This window comes from Cebus imitator, unplaced genomic scaffold (genome assembly GCF_001604975.1).
Source record: "Cebus imitator isolate Cc_AM_T3 unplaced genomic scaffold, Cebus_imitator-1.0 Scaffold203, whole genome shotgun sequence".
Classification (NCBI taxonomy): domain Eukaryota; kingdom Metazoa; phylum Chordata; class Mammalia; order Primates; family Cebidae; genus Cebus; species Cebus imitator.
The window spans coordinates 3,919,549-3,931,990 of record NW_016107518.1 but is presented as its reverse complement, the minus strand read 5'-3'; the positions used below and the strand labels follow the sequence as shown (position 1 = coordinate 3,931,990).

Genomic DNA, 12,442 nt, shown 5'->3' with positions numbered 1-12,442 from the left:
TTTTTGTATTTTTAGTAGAGACGGGGTTTCACCATGTTGATCAAGATGGTCTCGATCTCTTGACCTCATGATCCACCTGCCTCAGCCTCCCAAAGTGCTGGGATTACAGGCTTGAGCCACCGCACCCGGCCTTCATAATCTTATTTCTTCTTTTTCAACTTTTATATAATTCTATTTTACATTAGTTAGATCAAAACTCTTAGAACACATTTTAAATGTGGTCATAGGTTATGTTTATGTATTACTAAATTTACAATAAACACATGTTTCTTTTCTGGAAACTAGATAGAACCTAAATAGTGTTTTTTGAATATAAGTGTCCAAGTAACAATGTGAAATATAGATTAGACATCTAATAAAAGTAATTTTAGCTAACATCTGCTCTCAAGTGTTAGAAAAAAATTTCAGATATACCGTGATGGCAATACAAATGAGCAAATTAATCTCTAGTGACTGTGAAATTCATTTTAATGTTCAGAAGAAATGTGTTATGTGTATGACTCATTGTTATTTAAGTACTTATCAGGTGATGAAGTCCTTCATGAGGACCCCTATTTTGTGTCATACAGAAACTCATCCCATTGTGCTATACTTGCTCTATTGTAATAGTGGGGCTTAACATCACTTCAGCTCTCATCATTTCACAGTGTTACAGTTTTTACTTACCCTCCCCTTAGTGTGCAGCCCAAACTTCTCTGCTGCAGTTTAGTGCTGATTATTATTATTTTTCACGACTGAGTCTCACACTGTCGTCCCAGGCTGGAGTTGGGGGCAAAATCTTGGCTCACTGCAACCTCCACCTCCTGGGTTCAAGCGATTCTCCTGCCTCAGACTCCTGAGTAGCTGGAATTATAGGTGCGCACCACCATGCCCAGCTAACTTTTGTATTTTTAGTAGAGACCGCGGTTTCACCATGTTGGTGAGGCTGGTCTCGATCTCCTGACCTTGTGATTTATCTACCTCAGCCTCCAAATGTGCTGGGATTACAGGCGTGAGCCACCGCACCCAGCTGATAGTTAATGGCAGCAGCAGGCCACCTGGAGTGGCTGTTGCCATCACACTGGCTGAAGCAGGGAGGCATGGCCAGGGCTACATGCCCCACGTAGCCAGCGGGAGCCCCACCCCTTCTGGGTTTGGGCAGGAGCTGCCGGGTGCTGCTGTAGCTGCCCAAGCCATGGCTGCAGACCTGGGCATCCCTATGCTGTTGGGGCCCCAAAGTAGGTGGGAGCCCCACCCTCCTGGGTACAGCTGCAGCCTCCCAAACTGCAGCTGTGGACCCAGGAAGCTCCCCCACCCCTGTGCCCTGGCAACTTCCAAAATGTCTGCTCGTGCTGTCTGGCTTCTCCTTGCTCTCAGTGCCTGCTCCAATCTCAGAGCAAAGATGGGGTTGAGCCTGGGTGCTCTGGTACGCTGGCCAGGTGTGCACATGCTTGGGGTAGTGCTGACACACTGGCCCCTTGCCACCTCAGCCCCTCTGGACTATCAGTGCCAAAAAGCATAGGAGGGAAGCAGAGGAGGCCTGAGGGCAGCTAGGTAATGGACTACAGGTGCACTTTCATACCTACAGCCTGGGTGCCATGAATGGCATCAGGATGCAGACAGTTTCCTGGGTGGAAGGGGGCAGGCCTGAAAGCTGGGGGCCAAGTTGCCAGTCCCACCAACTGGAGTGAAAACTTGTGGTACCTTTTCTAGGCCTTCCCATGGCTGCCCGTGGACCAATCAGCATGCACTTCCTCTACCCTGAGGCCCATAAAAGCCCAGGACTCAGCCAGAGCTGAGCCGACATCGGAATGACCAGCTATAGAGAGGAGCAACCCACTCTAGGGCCTTCTCTCTGTTGACAGCTGCAGAGACATTGGGACGACCATCCGCAGAGAGGAGCAACTCACTCTAGGGCCTCCTCTCTGCTGAGAGCTGCAGAGATGATGGGATGATCAGTTGCAGAGAGGAGCTATCCTCTCTGCTGATAGCTGAACACTTGTCAAGATGACTTGCCTAGTAGAGAGAAGCTACCTTCTCTGTTAGGAGCTGAATATTCATTGGGACACTCTGGGTGTGGAAAGGAGCTGCTCAGCTGCTCCCTGTGGGTTTCCTGTGAGCTGTTTTATCACTTAAGAAAGCTCCTTGGGCAGGCGCGGTGGCTCACCCTATAATCTCAGCACTTGGGGAGGCTGAGGCAGGCAGATCACGAGGTCAGGAGATTGAGACTATCCTGGCTAACACGGTGAAACCCTGTGGCTCAGGCAGGAGAATCACTTGAACCTGGTAGGTGGAGGTTGCAGTGAGCCAAGATTGTGCCACTGCACTCCAGCCTGGGAGACAGGGTGAGACTCCATCTCAATAATAATAATAATAATAATAATAATAATAATAATAAAAAGCTTCTCTTTGTCTTGGTTACCCTCTACTTGTCTGTGTACCTTATTCTTCCTGGTTGCAGGACAAGAACTTGGGACCCACAGAATTTGCGACCCACAGAATGGCAAGGCTAAAAGAACTGTAACACAAACAGGGGTGAGACATGCCCCTTGCTCGCCATGTGGCAGGCAAAGAGAAGGAAACTGTGGCCCTTCAGGTCACCTAGGCTTGGGAGCTCCCCAAGCTGTGGCTGTGACTCCCTGTTTGGGGCCCTGAGGTTCCTGGTATATCCAAGCTTCCGGGTACCACCGTGTTCCCCAGTGCCAGCTGTGGAAGCTGCTTGCAGTGCTCCTGGTCCAGCCACAGACTCAGAGAGCTGGTGTCTGTGCCAGCATCTGGAGCTGCCCATCCTGCTGCAGCAGCCAGCATGTCTGACTGTGCACGGTGGCCAGACCCCATGCTTGCTCACATGCCCTTCATAGTTCCATGCCTGACTTGCCCTTAGCAGGCATGGGACCCAGGCCAGTAGCATTAGCTGAGCATAGCCTGCCAGGGCAAGTAGGTAAAAATGAGCCCAGTGAGCCAGAGCAAAACTCGGGCAAAGGTGCCACTGGCCACAGAGGTTTCTGGCCAGAAAAGTGACATCCCAAAGATCCTGTAACATTATATGCACATGCATATTCCATGATTGAAGTCCTCTTGTTTTAAACAGTGTTCGCCATTTTGCACCCACACTAAACATCTCCTCTCTTGAATTCCTGACCTCAGGTGATCCACCCACCTCGGCCTCCCAAAGTGCTAGGATTATAGGCGTGAGCCACTGTGCCCGGCAACATCTCCTCTCTTAAGCTTTCCATTAATAAAAAAATATTTACCCTCACCTTCTACTGGGAATCGTAGTTCCTTGACTCTTTCCATTCAGACTCAACTGCTCTCAAGATCTTGCAGTTTAAATAGAATTAACAAGGGTAACTTGATGTCATTCCTTTCCCTTGCCTTTTCTGTCCAAGGGCGGACTTACTTTGTTAAAACATGATGAACTTATATAGCTTGGGCTCACAGTATGTTTCTATTTGGCAGGTAGTGTGTAGCCTTCACAAGACCTGGCAAAGTATTGAGCACTTAAAGTTGCCTGATGGACTCATTGATTATTTGATGAAATTTACTTCAAGTATTTACTATGGTCAAATTGTAAAACATGACCTTTTAGCTAATGTTCACAAGTTATGTGACTCCATATTATATACAACAAAGGAAATTGAAAATAGATTTTTAAATGTCTACATATAAACTTGCCACTGAATCCAGTGATTTTGAATATTTTATTTTTAGGGTTTTTAGAACATGGATATTTCATGTTTTGCCTGCTAATCACCCCTTTCCTATTTTTTCAACAGATTACCAAAATTGAAAATATTAATCATTTGTGTGAGTTGAGAGTTTTAAATCTCGCCAAAAACTTTTTAAGCCATGTTGATAATCTTAATGGGCTGGATTCACTAACTGAACTTAACCTGCGACACAATCAAATCACTTTTGTGGTGAGTATTGAAATGGAATTGATATGTACTTTCTGGCTTTTTTTTCAAAGAAATGAAACAAATGTTGTAACATGGCTTTCTGCAAAGTAAGACTCTACGGTTATTTAGGTTTTTTCTGAATTTAAGTTGTGGATGTAATTATTAAGCTTTGTAATATGTTGATTGGGAGGTAGTGAGGTGTTTTCCATTTTAAAGAATAAATATAACATTAGAAACGCAGAGAAGTGTTATCACTCAATGAATCATTTGGTGTAAATGAGTCGTAAATCCTTTCCTGTTTTATTATGGATACAGAATTAATAAGAAAGAGGGTTATTTGTGACTGAAAGTTGAGAAATTATTGTACCAAGAGGGAAAAGGCACAGAGAGGAGAGGTTGAGAGTTGTGAAGATACACATAAATACTGTATGCTTCGCAGTTTTTAAAGAGGCAGCTTGGCATAGTGGAAAAAACATTGCATAGGGCATCTGAGGCTCAGTTCTAGTCTTAGCTTCATCTCTTATTAGCTGTGTGACCTTGGGTAAATCATAACTCTCCTGGACTCAGTTTAGCTTTTTCTAAAATGAGGACATTGGACCAATTTGACTCTAGGGTGTTTTTGGTTTGTTGACGCTGAAAAAAGACTTGAAGATGGTAGAGAACTGGCATGTGAACAGGAGGAAAAAGAGTTTGATTGTGGGGTCAAAACTATGGAAAGGAGATTCTAAAACTCTGAGATGAACTTGGTCAAATTTATGATTTTGCTGGAAGTCAGCAATTAAATAGAAGTTTGATGCTGAGATATTTTGTATTTGTACATATGTGAAGAGCATTAGAAGTGTAACTGTTCTGCTGTGTCATATGATACAGGTAATGAGGAACATTATTTGCTCTTTTAACAAGTTTCCTTTGTACAAATGCTATAGAAAAACTGCATCAGGTTCTCTCTGGCATCATTTATGCACTTTTAAAGGCACAATATACCTCTTAACTCTTTCAATACATTGAGTTCCCTTGTAAGAATTAAGTGTACTGTAAATGGTACACTTGAAAAGGCTGGGGACTATATGCCTCATCGTAAAGATTGGTTTTATTTTGAACTTTTCCCAGAAAATATGAGTCAGGTAATGCTCATCTCTTCTAGAAGGTTAGGATAATTTTAGAACACTATTCAAGACATGGATTTATTCCAGAACTTCTAAATTCTGTCAAGCCCTTCCCAGATTAGATACAATTCTGGAACACAACTGTTTATTTAAAAGACATTCAGATTGGGTTAACCTGTTATGTTGCTAAATCTCCAAGAACTATTCAGTCAGGACTCAGTTTGTCCTTAGGTCCTGGGTCTGGTAAGATTCTGAAAAGCTTTGTTAGAGCAGGGAGCAGGAGTCTGTTGGCTCTACCATACTCGTGCCTATTTTGGCTTTCATTTGGAAAGTACATAATGTATATTCAGGAGATTGCTTACTGAATTTCCCGTTGAGTATTAGGTTTAATCATTACCGTTATAGTTTAGGCAGCAGTAAACAACTTATGGAAGAGGAAATTTCATTAATTTATAAAAGTTAAAAAGACAATAAGTATCATGCATATTAATTATAGTCAATTGTGAAATTTGCTATGTATCAAATTTACCATATCCATAAATTGTGAAATATATGGATAAATAAACTTCGTCTAACACATTTCTTTTTCAAAGCATCTCTTTCTTAAAGGATTCAAGGGACTTTAACATCTGAGGATACTTTTTTTTTTCCATCATTTTTTTCTCCAGGATCAGACACCACACTCATTCTTTTGGCTTTTTTTTCTTTCATGGTTTTGATTTTCCTCAGTAGCTGGTAATCTTTAAATGAAGGGCCATGTTAAGTAGTAGGGTGTCCTGTGCAGTTGAATAGATTTTTTAACCATAAGATCTCACTCTAGTATGATCACTTGATTTGTGTAAGTTCTTGAATCCCACACATTTGTGAACTTCCCTTTAGTGTAAATGAAGGGGAAAAGGCAGACTCACTCAGTGATTGCCAAAATAAGAAGACTTTTCTTTTAGGGGGTAGACAGACTTTGTTTTCATTTGTGCCAGGTGAAAACGTCATTTCTTTTTTCCCTCTGATTCTTTTGTAGAGGTAGTTAATCATCTCTATAGATAAAACACCCACACTTTCCATCCTTCCTTGACAAATACTCTATTTTGTTTGGAGAACAGCTCCTGAGGCTCTAGCTGAGGATTTCTTCAGCCAGCTGGTCTGTACATGTTTATGTTCATGACAGGAGTGGGAGTGGGTGGGTTTGTTGGTATCCCAAAAATAGCTGTTGAGTAGACAGATCTTTAATTATACACCTACTTGATTCAGCACAGTTCACCGCAGTCCATGCTTGCTCAGTGTATGTACTGACCCAGTGTGGAGTAAGATGGCATTCAGTCAGAAAGAATTGCTGCCTTTGAGTGAAACATCTCTCTTGCAGTTCTGAGCTGCAGTTCTCTCTGCTCAGGGCTATCTCCACTAAGATCCCATCAGCTTTTCAGCTGCCTGAAATTCATCAGAAGTGGTGGTCAGTTAACAATAACTCTTTTGTTAGGATTTTCATAAATTTACTCATTTTTGTGTATTTTTATTGCTTCACCCATTGAATCTTGGAAAGGTGAAACAAATGCATTACCTACTTACCATCTTGAACAGAAACTTTCTCTGATGTTTTTGATGTAGAAAAGTTATTGCTTGTTTATTCACCAATATTTATTCACAAATATTTTTAGCTTGTATGACATCTTTCTCTTTTACAAATTATAAAGTGGCTTGTATCCAAATTATGAAGTCATGAAGTATATGAAATTATTAATTATATCCAAGTTATGAAGTGGCTTATATCCAAAAGACAGGCAATAACAAATGATGGCAGGAATGTGGAGAAAAGGGAACCTTGTATACTGTTGATAGGAATGTAAATTTAGTACAACCACTATGGAAAACAGTTTGGAAATAGTTTGGAAACCTCCAAGCTGTTTTCCATAGTGGTTGTACTAATTTACTAATGTACTAATTTACATTCCCACCAACAGTTCATTTGCAACAACGTGAATGAACTGGAGATCACGTTAAGCAAAATAAACCAGGCATGAAAAGACAAATGCCACATGTTCTCACTTATTTGTGGGATCTAAAAATTAAATCAATTGAACTCATAGAGAGTAGGAGGATGGTCATCAGAGGCTGTGAAGGGTAGTGGGGAATTGAGGGGAGGTGGAGATGGTTAATGGGTACCAAAAAAAAAATAGAAAAAGACCTACTATTTGATAGCAGGATAGAGTGACAATAGTCAATAATAAATTAATTGTATATTTTAAAATAATGTAAATGAATTGTTTGTAATTCAAAGGATAAATGCTTGAGAGGATGGATACCCCATTGTCCATGTTGTGCTTATTACACATTGCATGCCTGTATCAAAACATCTTATGTACCCCATAAATACATAGACCTACTATGTACCCACAAACATTTTTTAAAAATAAAAAATTTTAAAGCAAAAAATAAATGAAACTCAAAACAAATCATGAAACATTTCAGATATCCCCCAAATAATAGGAACTAATATTATCAACATTTGTGTATGTCTTTTGTTTTATCTGTTTCTTTCTCAAGTTTTGTGTTAGATATTTCATATATTAGTTTTCAGTTTATTAGAAAACTTTAAACTTTTCTAATAAAAGCATTTAAGCCTGTAAATTTCCCTCTAGGAACGACTTCAGCTTCTTCCTGTTAAGTCTTGAAACTTAGTATTTTTTTTATTATTTAGTTCTAAACATTTTCTAAGTTCCATGTTTCATTGTGATTTCTTCTTCAATTCATGTGTTATTTAGAAGTACACTTTAACATTTTGAAATGTATGGATTTTTTATTCTATGGCCATTATTTTCCAATTTAATTGCATTGTGACTAATAAATGTAGAGTATATGTAATTGGTTCTTTGAAGTTTGCTGAGGTTTTTATTTACTTATTTATTGCCTAATATGTGGTTAGTATCTATAGTTGATGCTTACTATCAGTATGTTTGTCTGGTATTTGTCAGTGTTTTGAAGCTATGTTTCTAGAAGCATACAAGTTTAAAATTAATATATCTTCTTGGTAATTGTTCTTTTTGTCATTATATATTAACTCTCTTTATTACTAACTCCTTCATTAAGCAAGTATTTTATGAGCATGGGCTAAATGCCAGGCATTGTTCTAGGTAGTCGGGCTATAACAGGACATTAATAATACTTATTACCTTAATGTTTATTTAATGTCAATACCAGGCTTTTCTGGTTATTTTTTCTTGGTATATCTTTTTTATTTCCTAATCTTTTAGGAAAATTTTAAAATTTGATATAATTTCAGACAATGATGTAATAACAGCATAAAGAATTCCCAGAGCAAAATGCACCCGGATTCTCTAAATGATAACATTTTGCTATATCTGCTTTATCTTCTCTCTTGCTTACCTTCCCCTTTCTTCTTTCTCCTTATATCTATCAGTTAATATATACTTTTTTTCAACCATTTAAGAGTAAGTTGCAGGTGTAATGCCTCTTTATTGCCACATACTTCAATGTGTGTTTCCCAAAAACAAGGAATTGTCTTATAACATCAGTACCACTATCAAACTTAGGAAATTAACATTGATATGATGGCATTTATCTAATCTATACATCTCATTTGGATTTTGCCATTTGTCCCAATAGGGTCCTTTATAGCAAAAGAAAATATAAGATCATGCATTGCATTCAATTATTATATCTCCTTAGTATTCTTTAATCTGGAAGAGTCTTTTTTTTTTATTTCATGACATTGACATTTATGAAGAGTATGGCAGGAATATCACAGAAAAGATGCTGAGTTCTTTTCAGTGTATATCAAGTATGTGTTCTTTAAATTCCAACTTTTTTCTTATAAAGAATGCATAATCCCCTTTTTAAACACATAATCTGAGAATCTGTCTTATAACCAGAGACTTTATTATACTAATTGTGATTACTGATATATTTAGATTTTTTACTTTGATGTTATTTCATGCTTCCTCTTTGTTCTCTTTTCCCTATGTTTTTATTTTCTCCTGTCTTATTTTGGGCTGATGGTGTTTTCTCTATTCTTTATTACTCACTTTAATGATTACTCTTAGCATTTTAAAATATACACTTGGCCTAAATCATAGAGTTAATACACATCTCTAATACAATTCGAAAGTTAAGGACCTTAGAATTATTTAATCCAGTAACACTTTCCATTTTACATGTTTTTGTTGCCCAGTATTTTCTTTATATTATTTTACCCCCCAAATTAGACATTTTAAATACTTTAAAAGGAAGTTAGCCATGTATTGGTGAAGCCTTATTACATTTGTTACTGAGATAGATTCAGAGAGATTGCCTATCATGTGTCAAGCAGTGCAACTGAAGGCAGGAGAAATTGAGGAAACCCTTTGGAATAGATGAAAAATTTCAAAATAACAAGAAGCTGTGTGAACAATTCATGTTGGTACTTTCTTTATCTTACAATTTCAAAACATACAGAATGGGTTTTACTGTTTGGAAGAAAATCCCATAGTCAATAATGGAGCACACTTTTAGGATATACTGCATCATTGATGTTCTTAATGGCATAGAAGACAACAGTGAGTGAAAAGCATGGATGTTATTAGTTGAAAAGTGATTCAGAAGTTTAAATCTAAATATGAAGACCTTTTCTCCATACTTTATTGAGGGATAACTTAGGTACAGTAAAATACACAATCAACTGCACAGTTCAATAACTTCTATTTAATCTGAGTAATTTCATGTGACTGTCACTCAGAACAAAATATAAAATACTTTATCACCTCAGAAAGTTCCCTTGTGCCTCTATCTAGTTAATACCCTCCCCTGCCCCACGGGTATTCTGACTTCTATCCCTGTGGAGGAATTTTGCCTGTTTTTGAACTTTACTTAAAGTACATATATAAAGAGTATGAACTCTTTTGTATAGTCAACATAACGTCTTGATATTCACCCATTTTGTTGTGCATACCAGTAGTTTAAAAAATTACTGAGCTTTATTCCATTGTAGAAATATCATACAATTTGCTTATTCATTTTTCTGTCCATAGACACATAGGTCATTTCCAGTTTTTGGCTCTTAAAAATAAAGCTGCTGTGGATACTCTTGTAGTTTTAAAAAATTATTTATTTATTTAGAGATAGAGTCTCACTACATTGCCTAGGCTCGTTTTGAACTCCTGGGTTCAACTGATTCTCCTGGCTTAGCCTCCTGAAGTGCTGGAATTACAGGCATGAGCCGCAAAACATAGCCATGGTTTTTAATTTACATATATATTTTGGTGGACAAATGCTCTCATTTCTCTTAGGTAAATACATAGGAGTGTTATTACTGAGCCATAGGGTAGGTGGATATCTAAATTTATTAGTAATTGTACCATTTTATACTCGCAGCAGCAATAGAGAGTTCTCATTGCTCAATATCCTTGTCAAAGTTTGTCAGTCTTTCTAATTTTAGCAATTCTATGATTCTTATTGCGCTTTTAATTTACATTTTCTTTATTACTAATGATGCTGAACATCTTTTCAAGCATCCTTTCATCTTTTATGAAGTATCAGTTCAAATCTGTTACCTGTTTGAAAAAATTAGGTTGTCTTTTTATCATTCTAGATTCAGGCCCTCTGTTTGATATATGTATTGAGTGTATTTTCTCCATGTCTTGCTTTTTACTCTCTTAACACTGTTTTTGATGCATAGAAACTTCTAATTTTAGTGAAGCTCAGCTTATCAATTGGTTTTCTCTAATTGTTATTGTCTTTTGTGTCCTGTCTGAGAAATCTGTCTATCCCAATATCATGATTATGTTCACCTATATTTTCCTCCAGAGGTTTTATAGTTTTACCTTTCTATTTAGGTACGTGATTCACTTTTATTTTCATTTATTTGCTTATTTATTTCAGATAGAGTCTCACTCTGTTGCCCAGGCCAGAGTGCAGTGGCTTGAACATAGCACACTGTAGCCTTGACCTTCTGGGCTGAAGCAATCTTCCTACCTCAGCCTTCCATGTAGCTGGGACTACAGGCACCTGCCACCATACCTGGCTAATTTTTTTATTTTTTGTACAGACAAGGTCTTGCCATGTTGCCTAGGCTGGTCTCAAACACCTGGGCTCGAGTGATCCTTTTATCTTGGCTTCCCACAGCATCAGAGTTTATAGGCATGAGCCACCATGCTCAGTCTGTGACCCATTTTTAATTAAGTTTGTGTATGCTGTGAGGTAAGGGATTATGTTTCCTTTTTCCCACATAGGGATATCTATTTTCTTCCTCATCTTGAAAAAAACTTTCTTTCCCCACTGAATTAAATTGCCTTTATTGAAATCGAGTAATAATCAAATGGATCTTTTTCTGGCCCCTCTATTCTGTTCCATCTATTTGTGTACTTACTATATAATCTAGTGTATTTTGGGAGTTCAACAAATTTACTTCGTGTAACTTACTTTTTATGTATACATAAGAATGATATTTGGTAAAAAAACAAACAAACAAACAAACAAAACCTGGTTAAGTAAGTCCAAAAGAGCTCTTTCAGTAATAAATAAAAATTTTAAATGATTTATTATTTTACTATAAGTTAATTATAAGTTTACTTTCCCCAAGTGCTGAATAAAACAAGATAATGTTAGATTTAATAAAATGTGGTAATTTTATTAGCATACCTAATATTTGTGTTTCCTAAATCTTCAGATTCATAACTTTTATTATTTATTTATTTTTGAGATGGAGTTTTGCTCCTGTTTCCCCTGCTGGAGTGCAATGGTGCCATCTTGGCTCACTGCAAGCTCTGACTCCTGAGTTCAAGCGATTCTCCTGCCTCAGCTTCCCAAGTAGCTGGAATTACAGATGTGCGCCACCACACCTGGCTAATTTTTAGTAGAAATTGGGCTTCACCATGTTGGTCAGGCTGGTCTTGAACTCCTGACCTCCAATGATCAACCTGCCTCAGCCTCCCAAAGTGTTGAGATTACAGGCATGAGCCACCATACCTGGCACATATCTTTCGTTTATTATGGGAACATGCTGAGTCTTTATATTTTCTAACATTGCACTTCTATTTTCTGACTTTCCACTTCTTAAACACCTACTATAGTATGGACCTTTTCATTCTAGTCTTTGTTTCTTAATCTCTCTCGTTCTTATTTCTCTCTGCTTCATTTCTTCATTCTTTTTTTTTTCTTTTTTTTTAGGAGGTGGAGAAGGGTCAGGAGGTCTCAGGATAAAAAGGGGACAAGGACCCTGAGGGCAGAATTCTGGGAAGAGTGCAGGTTATTAGGAAGAATTAGTGGAAGCAACTTTTTAGTGAGGCAAGGGGCCCAGTTCTAACGGAAATTGCTTGGTTTTATAGCAGCAGGAATACACACAAAATATCAGTAAGAAGGTTTTTTTTTTTTTTTTTTGAGACGAAGTCTTGCCCCATCACCCATGCTGTAGCGCAGTGCTGTGATCTTGGCTCACTGCAGCCTCTGCCTCTCAGGTTCCAGTGATTCTCC

The 12,442-nt window shown here is 38.1% G+C and overlaps 1 protein-coding gene across 7 annotated transcripts in view; it reads left to right on the top strand.

The window, feature by feature from the left end:
• Positions 1–12,442, top strand: part of LRRC49 (leucine rich repeat containing 49) — a 138,671-nt gene that overhangs the window by 31,021 nt on the left and 95,208 nt on the right. For all 7 annotated transcript variants that reach the window (XM_037745566.1, XM_017548145.2, XM_017548151.2 and 4 more), the window contains one exon: positions 3,756–3,899. In XM_037745566.1, coding sequence (XP_037601494.1) covers positions 3,756–3,899 — 144 coding nt within the window. The remainder of the gene's footprint in view (positions 1–3,755; positions 3,900–12,442) is intronic.